This window comes from Pleurodeles waltl, chromosome 1_2 (genome assembly GCF_031143425.1).
Source record: "Pleurodeles waltl isolate 20211129_DDA chromosome 1_2, aPleWal1.hap1.20221129, whole genome shotgun sequence".
Lineage (NCBI taxonomy): Eukaryota > Metazoa > Chordata > Amphibia > Caudata > Salamandridae > Pleurodeles > Pleurodeles waltl.
Genome location: NC_090437.1, coordinates 689,305,222 through 689,317,678, shown reverse-complemented (window position 1 = coordinate 689,317,678; position 12,457 = coordinate 689,305,222). Strand labels below are relative to the sequence as shown.

The window sequence follows — 12,457 nt, the reverse complement described above, 5'->3', positions numbered from 1 at the left end:
TGACTGCTCTTGATCTGTACCTACACACGATTTAAAGTGGGCCACGATGGAGCATCTCTTGGATACAAAATCCAGGCTCATCTGGATTGGAAGATTTACCTTCTGACTTAGAGCCTCATTATGAGTTTGGCGGTCACCAGGCCCCACACTCGCAGTGGCGTTCGACTGCCGCACTGCTAGTGGTCCAACTGCCAGATTATGATCCTGGCGGTTGGACTGCCAGGAGACTGCTACCTTCAATGGGATTAGGGATTCCAATTGGTTGGCAGAGGTCTACGTCATGGTCAGCCACAGTGGTGCGGAGTTCGGCACTTCCGTACTGATCGCAATTTCACTTTACACCAGTCTTTTTATGGCGGGGACCCCACCATGAAAAGGCTGATAGAAAACCAGTGCTGGAGGCCACAGGGAGGCCATTGCACTGCCCATGACCATCTCGTGGGCCCCCCTGCCAGCACCCTTGGAATGCGCACTGTCTGCTATCGCATTCCGAGGGAGATGATGCGCAACGGCATTGGCCTCGGAGCTGAGGCAAATGCTGCTGCACTGTTTCCACTGGGCTGACCAGTGGAAACCTTGTAATACCAAGTTTCCACTTGTCAGCCCGGTGGAAACATCGTAATATGACGGGGTGAGGCCACTGGCTTGCCAGAACCCTCAGCTCTGCCGTATTGGCCGTCGAGATCGTAATCAGGCCTTTAATCACTGAAATGTATGTCAAACCTGCTCAACAGTTCAAGGCAACAGGCTGTGGCTGAGAAGAGCCAAATAACCATTGATTGGGGTCCTGGTGAAGCTATAAGCTCTGAGCAAGAAACATTCAAAATTCATGCCCAAGAAGGTCCATCACCAGCTGGAAACTTTTTGTACCTTTCTCTGGTGAAGATTTTAACTTTCAGACTTAGGTCCTGATTTAAGTTTTGGCAGACAGAGTATTCTCCATCAACTGGTCAAGGACTTAACATCAGCCAGGCCGAGGGTACTCCGCTCATCCAACTTAGAAATGACTGTCAAGCTAGCTGTCATTCCAAAAACATTGACAGGAAGCGCCATCAAAGCGGTTCCCCTCAATGCTTTTTTAGGTTTAACAGATTTTTTTTAAACTCGGAAAGAAAATCCATAAATTGGATTTTCTTTCTGAAAATATAAAAATAATGCTCCCCTTTCCATGGGACTTCTCTCCCATGGCGAGGGGAGCATTTGAGCATTTTCACAGCCTCTTACCACCAGGGTTTTCATGGCAAGAATGGACATTGAAAACTGACCTGTATGCCCGCACATCTAAATTAGGTGGGCGAATATAGAGGTCAGCCTCCAATGGCCCTTACTCCTTTTAGCAGTCAAAGGGGTGTAACCATGACAAAAACACAATAGTGTAAGTCGTAGTTACACCAAAGGTCCACACGCTTCTAAATCTGGAGGTTGAACCATTATGTTGACAATAAGCATACTCTTTTCCAACACATAAATCGGGCCCTTTGTCATTTTATTGGAGCTTGAATTCCCCCAGCAGGGCAAGGCTGCATGCTGTAGCTGTATAGGGCTCCATAAGGCTGGATATCTTCTCTGTGACATTCTGCTGAAAAGAATTAAACAACTTAAATAAATGGACTGTGCTTTCTTCTTTACAGGCCTCAAAGAGACAGGAGTGCCATCTCCCACTTCCAGTATTAAAGTACCTTACTGTTTACACGAAGAAACTTTAGTTTTACAAAAATAAACTTTATTATTTTTTGCCTAGTCAATAGTTGTGTAGTTCCTAAAACTCAGCAGTCAGTTGGAACAGAAATGGAAACATTGTTTTGACTGAAGCTCGAGGTGGCTTGAATAATAATGAAACCAGGGCTAGGCATGCGTTGACTTACTTCAGGCAGGGCTTGAAAAGTATTACTCACTACCTCCCCTTCTCTGCTTCTCGTTTCCCAAAGCCTCCTTTGGTGTTACTGGAAAATCAGCTAGAAGTTGTCCTTCCTGACCACAATATAAACAAAAACCGAACCACCTCCTTTTCCTCTTCATTTGTTCAGTGAATAGAGGTGTAATGGGACCTAATTGCATGGGTTCTTCTTCAGAAGATTTAGAAGTTTGAGGCATCAGAGAGTAAGGGCAATGATTTGATTGAAGAAATGTTCTTGTTCCTCTTAGACCCTTCTTCTTTTCTAGTTTCCCTTTATAAATATTGCTATCAAATTGCAGTACTAGTGTCATTAATTCACTCAAAGATGGTGGTCTTGCTGCATGGGTTGACACAATGTTTAGCTCATCATTTAGTCTTTTTCTAAATATTGAGATCAGAGTACAGTCTCTAGCTAAGATCGTAAATATATGATTGAAGCATCATTGAACTCTGACTGATTTCTAGTTAGAGCCTGCACTTAAGAGGTTAATGTACTTACAGCTGTAAGTAATTCCTGAACTTGATCTTGTATTAACAGAATTGAGATGGTTTTGGCATCACAATCTACCAGGTCTTTTGGTTGACTATCTTCGCTGATCTCCAAGATAAGCCCCATGGCTCTTTTCTGCCAGGTCAGACTCCATGAGGGTTGCGGATGGCGTCCAGCCTGTCTGAGTTCAGAGACTCAGAAACTGCTGAGGCTAGCAGCCAAAACGTAGGTAGATGGTAAAAGCCTAACACAAGTATTCAGTTGGATTAACTCAATTCAGGAAGAAACATGGAATATTTTCAAAGCTGACAGAAGATTATTTTCTTTTTTTATAGAATCTTTTTACTGTTATTTTCTTAGTCATACATCGAGTAAAGCTGGGCTTTAACATTCAAATCAAAATCATTAAAACAGTTAAGATCACTGCTATGTTCAATCAACTAACGTGATTTACAATTATCATCACACATTTGGGCCATTTATGGTTTGTGATTACCATGTACCTGACTCTTGGGATTTACCTTCCTTCTGTCTTTATCAAGATAGCAGTGTACCCCTTACTCACACTTATTCCACCTCATCTGTTGTGTCCCCCGACGATTGGCTTTCCCCTCCCTCAAATTTATTTAATAGTGTTCCCCAGACCTGTAGGTCCTCCTCAGCTTGATTGTCTCTCCTAATTTGTCCAAGGCAAATCTCTTCCATCACCGCCCATTCTATCACATCCCTCTTGGTCCTGTTTGACCCATCCAAGCTATAGCTACCCTACTTTCTGCTAACAGAAGCATCAACTGGGTAAATGTATACTCAACTTTTCTTCCTTTATGTGATTTTACTTCCCCCAGTAGGCCCACTGCAAGGTATTGCTTTATATGTATCCCCCAAGTGTTCTTCTCATGCAGTTCTAGACAGGAACTGAATTTTTCGTCTGTCAGTGAGCATAGCCGTGCATAGGTGTGAGATCAATCGATCAGTAATTTGTTAAGCACGCTACTCACCTGGTAGGGTCTCAAGGCGCTGCAGGGGGAGTGCTACTGCACTAAGAGCCAGGTCTTGAGGTGCTTCCTGAATGTCAGGAGGTCCTGGGTCAGACGTAGGTTGACAGGGAGGGAGCTCCAGATCTTGGCGGTAAGGTGGGAGAAGGATCTGCCGCCGGCTGTGGTACGCGGGGAACAGTGGCGAGGGCGAGGTTGGCGGAGTGGAGCTGGCGTGTTGTGGTGTAGAAGTTGAGGCACTCGTTGAGGTAGGCAGGTCTGGTGTCATGGAGAGCTTTGTGGGTGTGGATCAGGAGTTTGAAGGTGATCCTTTTGTTGACGGGGAGCTAGTGGAGGTCTCTGAGGTGGGCTGAGATGTGTTCGTGGCCAGGGAGGTTGAGGATGAGTCATGCTGAGGTGTTCTGGATACGCTGATGTTTTCTCTGGAGCTTGGTGGTTGTTCCCGCATAGAGTGCATTACCGTAGTCCAGTCTGCTGCTGACGAGAGCGTGGGTGACTGTTCTTCTGGTTTCGATGAGAATCCATCTGAACGTCTTGCAAAGCATGCGAAGGGTGTTAAAGCATGAGGATGAGATGGCGTTGACTTGCTGGGTCATAGTGAACGATGAGTCCAGTATGAAGCCAAGGTTGCGTGCGTGGGTGGTGGGCGTTGGGGTGGTTCCCAACGTGGCAGGCCCCCATGCTGCTTTGTTGGAGCCGAAGATGATGATCTCGGTCTTTTCCGAGTTTACTTTGAGGCAGCTTGCCTCCATCCAGTTGGCGATGGCGTGGAGTCCGGAGTGGAGGTTGGTCTTGGCAGTTGAGGGGTCCTTTGTGAGAAAGAGGATCAGCTGAGTGTCGTCCGCGTAGGAGACGATGTTGAGACCGTGGGATCGGATGATGTTGTTGAGCGGAGCCATGTAGACATTGAAGAGGGTGGGGCTGAGTGAGGATCCCTGGGGGACTCCGCAGATGGTCTTGGTGGCTTTTGACAGGAACGGTGGGAGGCGGACTCTTTGGGTTCTGCCCGAGAGGAAGGATGTGAGCCAGTTCAGGGCTTTATGGCGGATTCCAGCGTCGTGGAGGCATGTGCGAAGTGTGTGGTGACAGACAGTGTCAAAGGCTGCGGAAAGGTTAAGGAGGATGAGGGCAACGGTTTCCCCTTTGTCGAGCCTGCTCCTGATGTCGTCGGTGGCAGCAATAAGGGCGGTCACTATCACTATCAAATGTTGTGTTCCTCTAAGCTCTGGCAGCGCTTAAAATAGCAGTGAGGATGGAGGGCATCTGAGTAGTAAGGCCACAGTTCCTTAGCTATATAAGCTACACCAGAATGTAATAGAAACTGACCCTCCCCCAGGGCAAACATGTCCTGTGCAGCCTCAAAGGAAATAAAGTCTTCATCACGATAAAGGTCTCCTAGTGTGCCACATCCCCCTTCTCTCCATGCTATTGTATCTACTGCATCAGCTGGAATTCGAAAAGCAGGCAAATCCCAGAAATTAAACTTTCAGGTGATTGGAGCCCTCTTTAACTTCCCTTTTACAGAGCACTCCCATATGGTTACTGTGTGCGTAATGAGATATGGCACTCCTTTGGTAGTATAAGAGTTGTGGGAGCGCAGTAGCCCTCCCTCTGTCCGCTAATAATGCTTTTTCCCAGGTCTCCTCTTCTGTAAGCCAGTGAGCAGCATGCTAAAGTTGGGATACAAGATAGTACATCTCCAGGCTTGGTAGTGCAAGACCTCCTTTCCATGTTGGTAAATGCAAGTGTTCCCAAGTCACTGTGCATCTTCCACCCTTCCCAATATGTGTAATGAGAAGGGAGCGCAAGTGTCCGAAAATTGCCTTGGAGGGGAGTGTTGAAGAAGTGCTGAAGTGTGTATAAGCAGCGGGGCAGAAAAACCATCTTCGCTACGCGACTCGATCAATCCTTGATAGAGGAAGAGTATTCCAGAATTGTATCAAAGCTCTGAGGCCCTCTATCACTTTAACTATATTATACTTTGTTCCTTTCTGCTGAATAGCTGCTCTTATCACACCCAGGTAGCGAAACATATCTGTCTCCCAATGCAGTGGAAGAGGTGGTAGGGTTGTTGGGTCTGCTTTCCCCAGTCTCCCGAGCGAAAACACCAGAGATTTATCCTGATTGATTCAGAGGGCTGTAATGTCCCCAAAGGTATCTAAATACTGCAGTAGTATGAGTAACGACTCCCTAGGGGATTTAAGGTAGAAAAGTGTGTTGTCTGCGTATAGTGACACTAAGTGAGTTATATCACCCACATGGACCCCCCATCTCACCAGTTTCTGCGTTACTTGGATCGCCAGGGGTTCCAAAGCCAATGCAAAAAGCAATAGTGACAGTGGGCATCCCTGTCGAGCCCCTCTGTCCACTGTCCAAGGAGTTGAACACATGCATCCCACCCCGACCCTGACAGTAGGTTCAGTGTATAACAGTTGTATCCACAAGCGGAAATTAGTTCCAAACCCCTTTACTTCCAGTGCACTCATGAAGTACTGCCAATCTACAGTGTCTTAGCTATATCTATAGACCCTACTATGACCTACTCCAGTGAGTCTGCTGTTTCATACATTACATGCATTAACCATCTCAAATTCATGGTTATGTTCCTACCAGGTATGAACACACTCTGATCCACCTGTAACAACCTCAAAATCACCAGTCATAGTTGGAGTGCCAACAATTTACAAAGGATCTTTTTATCCATGTTGATCATTGTGAGAGGCCAGTATGAGGATGAGTCGGAGGAATTTGAGCACGTTTTCAGAATCATAGTGATGCACCCTTCCTTCATGGATAGGGATAGGATTCTACTCGGTATACTTCCAGTAAATGCTGGCTAATATCTTCCATGCAGGCATGATAGAACTCTGCCAAGAAAGCATCACTGCCTGGGGACTTCCCCCCATGCAGCAGAGTCAGGGCCAATCTCATCTCTTCTATTGGAAGGGCTACTTCTAATTCCTGTGCTGCCAATTACCCTACATGTGGCAAGGTGAGACTCACAAGAAACCCCATCACCCTTTCCAGGTCTCATCCCTGTGGCCTGGCGTGCACCCATTTCCAGTGATCTCTATGTAGAGGTCTTGATGTGCATGATAGGGGAGCGTGGCATCTCCTGATGTAATATCCAGGCAAGTAGTCACCCTGAGTTGTCCCTCTCTCTCTATGTAGTAACTGGCGGTATGACTTAAGTGGGTGATGCTCAAGTCTATCCCTTACCAACTTGACCTGCCATTGTAGAGTGGCCTCCTTGTTCCTCCCCCGCATCCCCTCCAGTGGTAACCTCTGAAAAACCACCAGGGTTTCCTCCTTATGTAGGAGTTCAGTCTGAAGGGCTTTGCGCACCCTGCACAACAGGCCCACACAATGATACCTGACGACCTCTTTCATTGCCTCCCACTCTGTAGTTCAACTCTTTAGGCCCAACCAATTTTCTGCAAAGTAATTTTTCAGTGCTTCCACCAGTGTTTCGCGCCGTATGCCTCTTGTAGTAAGTCAGTAGGGAATCACCATATGTTGGGTGGCCTAGTGCCCACACCCTATTTAAATGAAAATACCTTGGGTGCGTGATCAGATAATTAGCGTGAGAAATGTGCTACCTCTAGAATCCTCTGGCCATATGTTCTGAAAGTAATTTTCAATCCAATTTACTGAATGTGCTATGGGTTACTGTATGACATGGGTACTCCCGGGATGCGCATCCCTCCATACATCTCTTAACCCCAGTTGAGTCATAACCTCCCATAGTTGTGTCATCATCCTCAGCTTAGTGTTCTGTCTCAGGGGATGGCGATCCGATTCTCTATCAGTGATACAATTAAAGTCTCCCACCCAGAAAAGTCTAGTGTCTGCCATAGAAGATACCACATCTCTTATTTTGCCGTAGAATAGTCCGTCATCTACATTCGGCCCATACAGATTCACAAGGGCCACATCTACCCCATTTAATCTACCTTGCAGAAGAAAATATCAGGCCTCAACGTCTGTTTCCATGTATGTCATTGCAAAAAGTACTCCAGGAAGAGTAGTTGGCATAGTAGACTTAACCCCTCCATTTTTTGGCAAGTTTGCTTGCTTCCAGGTCAGTGAGATGTGTCTCCTGGAAGTATGCAATACCTATTCAGTGCTGTTTAAGCAGGGATAACACTCTATAATTATTTATAGGATCCCATGCCCTGTACATTCTAGAAGAAGAGTTTCAGCTTATTTGGGATGGTCATAATTATTTAGTTGCATTTGGTCCAATAGGATAAGAGCCATCATAGGGATATAGCAGTGACTCCCAAAAAATAGCCAGTAGAACAACCCAGCAAGAATTCCCCACCCGCTCTCCTACTCTGAACAAGAAACTGCTAACAAGTACTGCATCCTTGTCCACAATACTTAATGTGCCAGGACTTGCACCATCATCCCTCCCTACCATGCACCTGTAGGCTTTTTGTCCTGCACAGCCTACCAGAAAGTCTTCTCTTTTCTGACTCCCCAAGTGACAACTTGTCAAACAACTCAGTGTTAATTTCAGTCTTTCAAGTTATGCCCTGCCAGGGCCAGTATGATTGTTCAGGTGTAGTGAGCCCATTTCTGAAGGTACCTCTTTCTCAGTGGGATATGAGGGATCCAGATGACTTGCAGTGCTTACCATACGATCCATACACTCATCTCATTTGTGGTCTTCTCAAATCTCACCTGGTTAGCAATTTATCTTTCAGCGTTACAATACTGTTCAATTGCACTTCACATCCCATGCTTACAGATCCTTCTCAGATCCAGGTATTCAATTCTCACCTGCCACTTCGCCTCACACCCCCTGCGAGCCCTTGGCTCCTCTCATGTGTCCCCATCAATCATTCACACATACATTCACTCCCTCCCCACTGTAGTGCTCACTGCCTTTCACTGTGCCAGCTTAATTTCCTGTGCAGCAGACTAAACATAACATCCTATAGCATATCAGTGCCTGAGTCTGAGCCAAAGTTTGCTTCCTGATCCCCCAAGTATGGTCTCAGGGGTCGCCCTCAGCCCCAGCCTCCATCTCCAGGATAACATCCTTCTGGCTAGGGAGTAAGATGGAGTTCTCAATCTCACTGGAGGAGGTCTCTCCCTGAGTCTCTGGAGCCTCCTGTCGACTGTCAAGATACTGCAGCCATTGTACCATCCTCCCAGATCACCATGCAGCCAGAGCCCTCTTGCCCCTTGCCCACAAAGATCATGACCGCCAAGCAGGTCTGCAACTCTGGGACCCCAGCCACCTGTCACTTGTGTGAGGTGTTTCCCTTCCCACTTGCGGGCATCCTCAAGTCACATCTGCCATGTCCAGCCAGGACCAGACCTCGTCTGGTTGTTCAAAGAAGTACCATTTACCAACATATATAATTTTTAACTTGGCCGGGTAAAGGAGCATGTACTGTATGTTCAGAGTTCTGAGATGTTTTTTCACCTCAAGGAAGGTTTTGTGGCTCTCTTGCACTTTGCACATATAGTCTGGGTAAATTGCAATATACGGTCCCTCGAATTGTGAGGATGACATCTCAAGCTTTCAGAAGTTTCATTTTTAGTATGCATACATTGCTTTTTTGAGTCATTTAGGTGTGATTAGGTCAAGTTTAATAACTTCTGAGGGACAAATATTTGCTCCAGAGGAAGGAAGTACTCAATTCAGAGTTTTTAATAAAATAGTTTTAAAAGCTTTTCCCTTAATTGGTGGATTGATATTTTAGAAAGGAAATTAGTGGGCATATAGTTTCCATGCTCTTCCAGAATAGGTTGGACAAAAACACTTACATGACATTAATATATTGGATGAGTTTTTTCTTCACAAACCATTTGGTGTTGCCACACTCAGAGAAACCAGATATGTTTGACCATGTTTTCTAAAGTGATGTGCCAGTGTAAACTATAGTAACTAGGATAACTGAAGAACGTCCAAGCTGAATTGGTATAATTTTGTGCTCTCTGAACTACAGCTGACTTTTAACTGTGTTTATTTCATCTACATATAGATAGTCAAGGACTACCTTTTAGTAACTAGTCCATTAATCCGAGCATGTATTGTTACTGATCACTGACTTGACCGTATGCTTTGGAGTGGAAGCATGTGCAATACAGGTATTTATTATAACATTTATGCTTTTTCTGTGGCTGTTTCTATAGTTACAACCATTGTAGCAGCTAAGGCAATCCTGTTAAACGCGAAAGGTCCTTAGATGTATCCTTGAATTATATGATTGCAGTTATATTCAACACTTTCAGAAATATATTTTTTGTGTGTCTTGTCATCAAAAGTCTCATCGTGTCACGTGTTGTTACGCTATGTTTGCTATATATTTAGTTTGTTAGTATTTCATTTAACAAATGTGCCTTTTTCAGATGATGTGACCATTTTAAATTTTGTTTTGACAGTGGAATAATGAATACCCTTAATACCTATGCGAATATCATGGATAGTTTTAAATCTCAGAGGCAATCTACAGGTACAGTAGACAATGTTTTATAAGTCACATATATGTTTTTTTCTTCTTTTACTGTGGATAGCACAGTGACCACACAGTTCAGACTAGTTAGGAAATGGCTTTTGCACACAACCTTATAGAAATATACATGCAAGCTATCTGCAGATGATGCACAGATATGTTTTTTTATATTGATTATGTTGATTGTACAATTCATTCTAGTTAGAAAAATTAGGCCTTTTCTGTTAAACTTAAAAAAAATATGCATCGAGGCTAGCTGGAATGCAAACATTTATTACCACATCTAACTTTTTCCCCTTTTCTCCATCTAGAACACAGATTTCATATTATAAATTGCTTTCAGCGCATCACATCCCAGACAATATGTTTTTTTGGAAACATTTTGACTCAATTTGCATGTTTATAATAACCTTTTGTAAATTTAAGTTTATGTGTACAAATGAAGTATGTTTGAGAATATACTCAAAGTTACAGTTTTGTTGCTGTCTACCTCCTTCCCGTTTCCCATGAATCGCCCCAGCCCTCGAAACAACCATGACCTCTGCCATTAATCCTACATTTAAAATTGTGTGAGAAATTCACCATTTATGTAGATTTCCATACATAGTCCTTGCCCCTTGATACACCTCTGTAAAAAATTGTTGTCCAGAGATTTTTATTTTTTATTTGTGTTTTGTGTCATTAGTTAATCTGGGCCTATTCTTTCTGGACCACATTTTTTAAAATGGTGGCTGCATTGCAGTGATGATGCAATATTTCAAGAACCATGAGAACTATATACTTCATTTTGGTGTAAAAAAATAGGTTTTGGGGATCAGGTAGTCTTATAGAGACAGAAAATACCTCCTCAGAGCAACCTTTCCACAACTTTCCAAAATAGTAGTTCTACAGTGATGTGTTTTAGCAGTCCTATGGGTAATTTATTTTAATATTGTTTTTGATTCAGTTTTTCTGTTGATTCAAATTCGTAAACATGTGTGAAGCAGGTGATAAGGGAGGATCTATACCTCAGACAGACAGAGTGTTTCTAACTACAAAATCTGAGGACTCCTTTAACAAAGAAAAATGTGTCATATGCCAAACTAATCCAAAATAAAAGCCTTAACTGTGGCTGGACAGAAGAGAGTTTGAGATGCTGCAGTAATACGGCGAGATGAAGTTCACAAAAGATTGAGACAGATGGAAGAAGAGGATCAAATGTTTTATCATTGTAACAACAAGTTCTAGAAGTCATATACAGTGGACAAAAATCCTGGAAAAAAGTGTCAAAAAATAGCAGAAACCAGTGAATCAGAACAAGACTCTGAGTCTTCAGAGAAAGCGACAACCAACCCCAATGCCCATCCACTTACAAGATCGATGGCTACCTTTTGTCCACCTCCAACAACTGATCAGAAAGCAGAGGATCTTCAATGTGTTATCTGTGGTTTAGCCAGAACAAGGACCAAAGAGACTGACAAAAGAACAAATTAAAGATTATTTGAGTCTCAAAGGGCAAACATGTTTTTATCTGCAGCTAGGTTCTTCCAAGATCAAGTTTTCAGATGAGTAGCTGATCTAAACAGCGAGGTGAATGTATTTGCCGCAAATTTGCATGCCCAGCTGAACTGTATGTGTGCATACATTCGAAAATATGAATGTATAATGAGCTACCAGCAGCAACATAACTGTCAGCCTTCAGTTATGCTTACACTCTTTAAAAAAGCAAATGAAGTTTTAAAACCACTCGAGTGCTAGCTACAGGTTCACACTCAATGAGATCAGAGAAATAACGGTCAACATTGATGAAACTGTGTTGAGCCCTAATAATGAAATTAAGATTTTTCTGGGGAGAATGTACAATGACAGAATCTGTTTTTTTCAGTCTAACAAAAAGAAGGAGCCACTTATAGTGTTCGTAGTTGATTTGACTTCTGAAGTTCTTGCTGGCAAAATAAGATCACAGGGTGCAGTAAAATCAGTGGGTAAGAAACATTCTGAAAGATTATTTTTTTGGACTTAATAGCGAAGTTTGTGATGCCCGAAAGCTCCGCAAATCATGGCAGTCAACAAGAATACCTGATGTTGTCTTAACATTTATTTACATCATTGTTTAATATTAGCAAAGCAAAACTGTTACAAACTAAAGTTCTTGAGTTCGGAACAGATGCTGACAAGATTGAGGATGGCTTTCAAGATTTAAGCGAAGAAGTGGAAGATAGTCCCATGACACAACAGGCCTATGCTGTGCAATGTACTGTCTTTTCCAAATTATGTTTTATGAATTACATTATTGCAAAAAGGAGACTCCACTTCACATGGTGACTGCCCACACGCAATCTATGACAAGTACTAAAGTAGAGAGCTATTCACTTCAATAAATAGGGTTGGTGTATCAACAAGTTACAATGACATAGAACATAGCAGGAACTTGTTAGCCGCTCATGCTGAACAGTCTTGTGAATTCAACAGCACACCACTTCCACGTCACTTTACCAGGAAAGGATTTACAATTGCTGCTCTTGATAATTTTGATTTTGAAGACAGCTCTTCTTTGTCTGGAACATCCATCACACATGATACTGTCATGGTGCTTTTTCAAGACTGACCAATGAAGTAGCTGCTG

General features: G+C 43.5%; 1 protein-coding gene across 2 annotated transcripts in view; it reads left to right on the top strand.

The window, feature by feature from the left end:
- Positions 1 to 12,457, top strand: part of IQCM (IQ motif containing M) — a 1,478,261-nt gene that overhangs the window by 422,497 nt on the left and 1,043,307 nt on the right. For both annotated transcript variants that reach the window (XM_069242635.1, XM_069242634.1), the window contains exon 6: positions 9,782 to 9,852. In XM_069242635.1, coding sequence (XP_069098736.1) covers positions 9,782 to 9,852 — 71 coding nt within the window. The remainder of the gene's footprint in view (positions 1 to 9,781; positions 9,853 to 12,457) is intronic.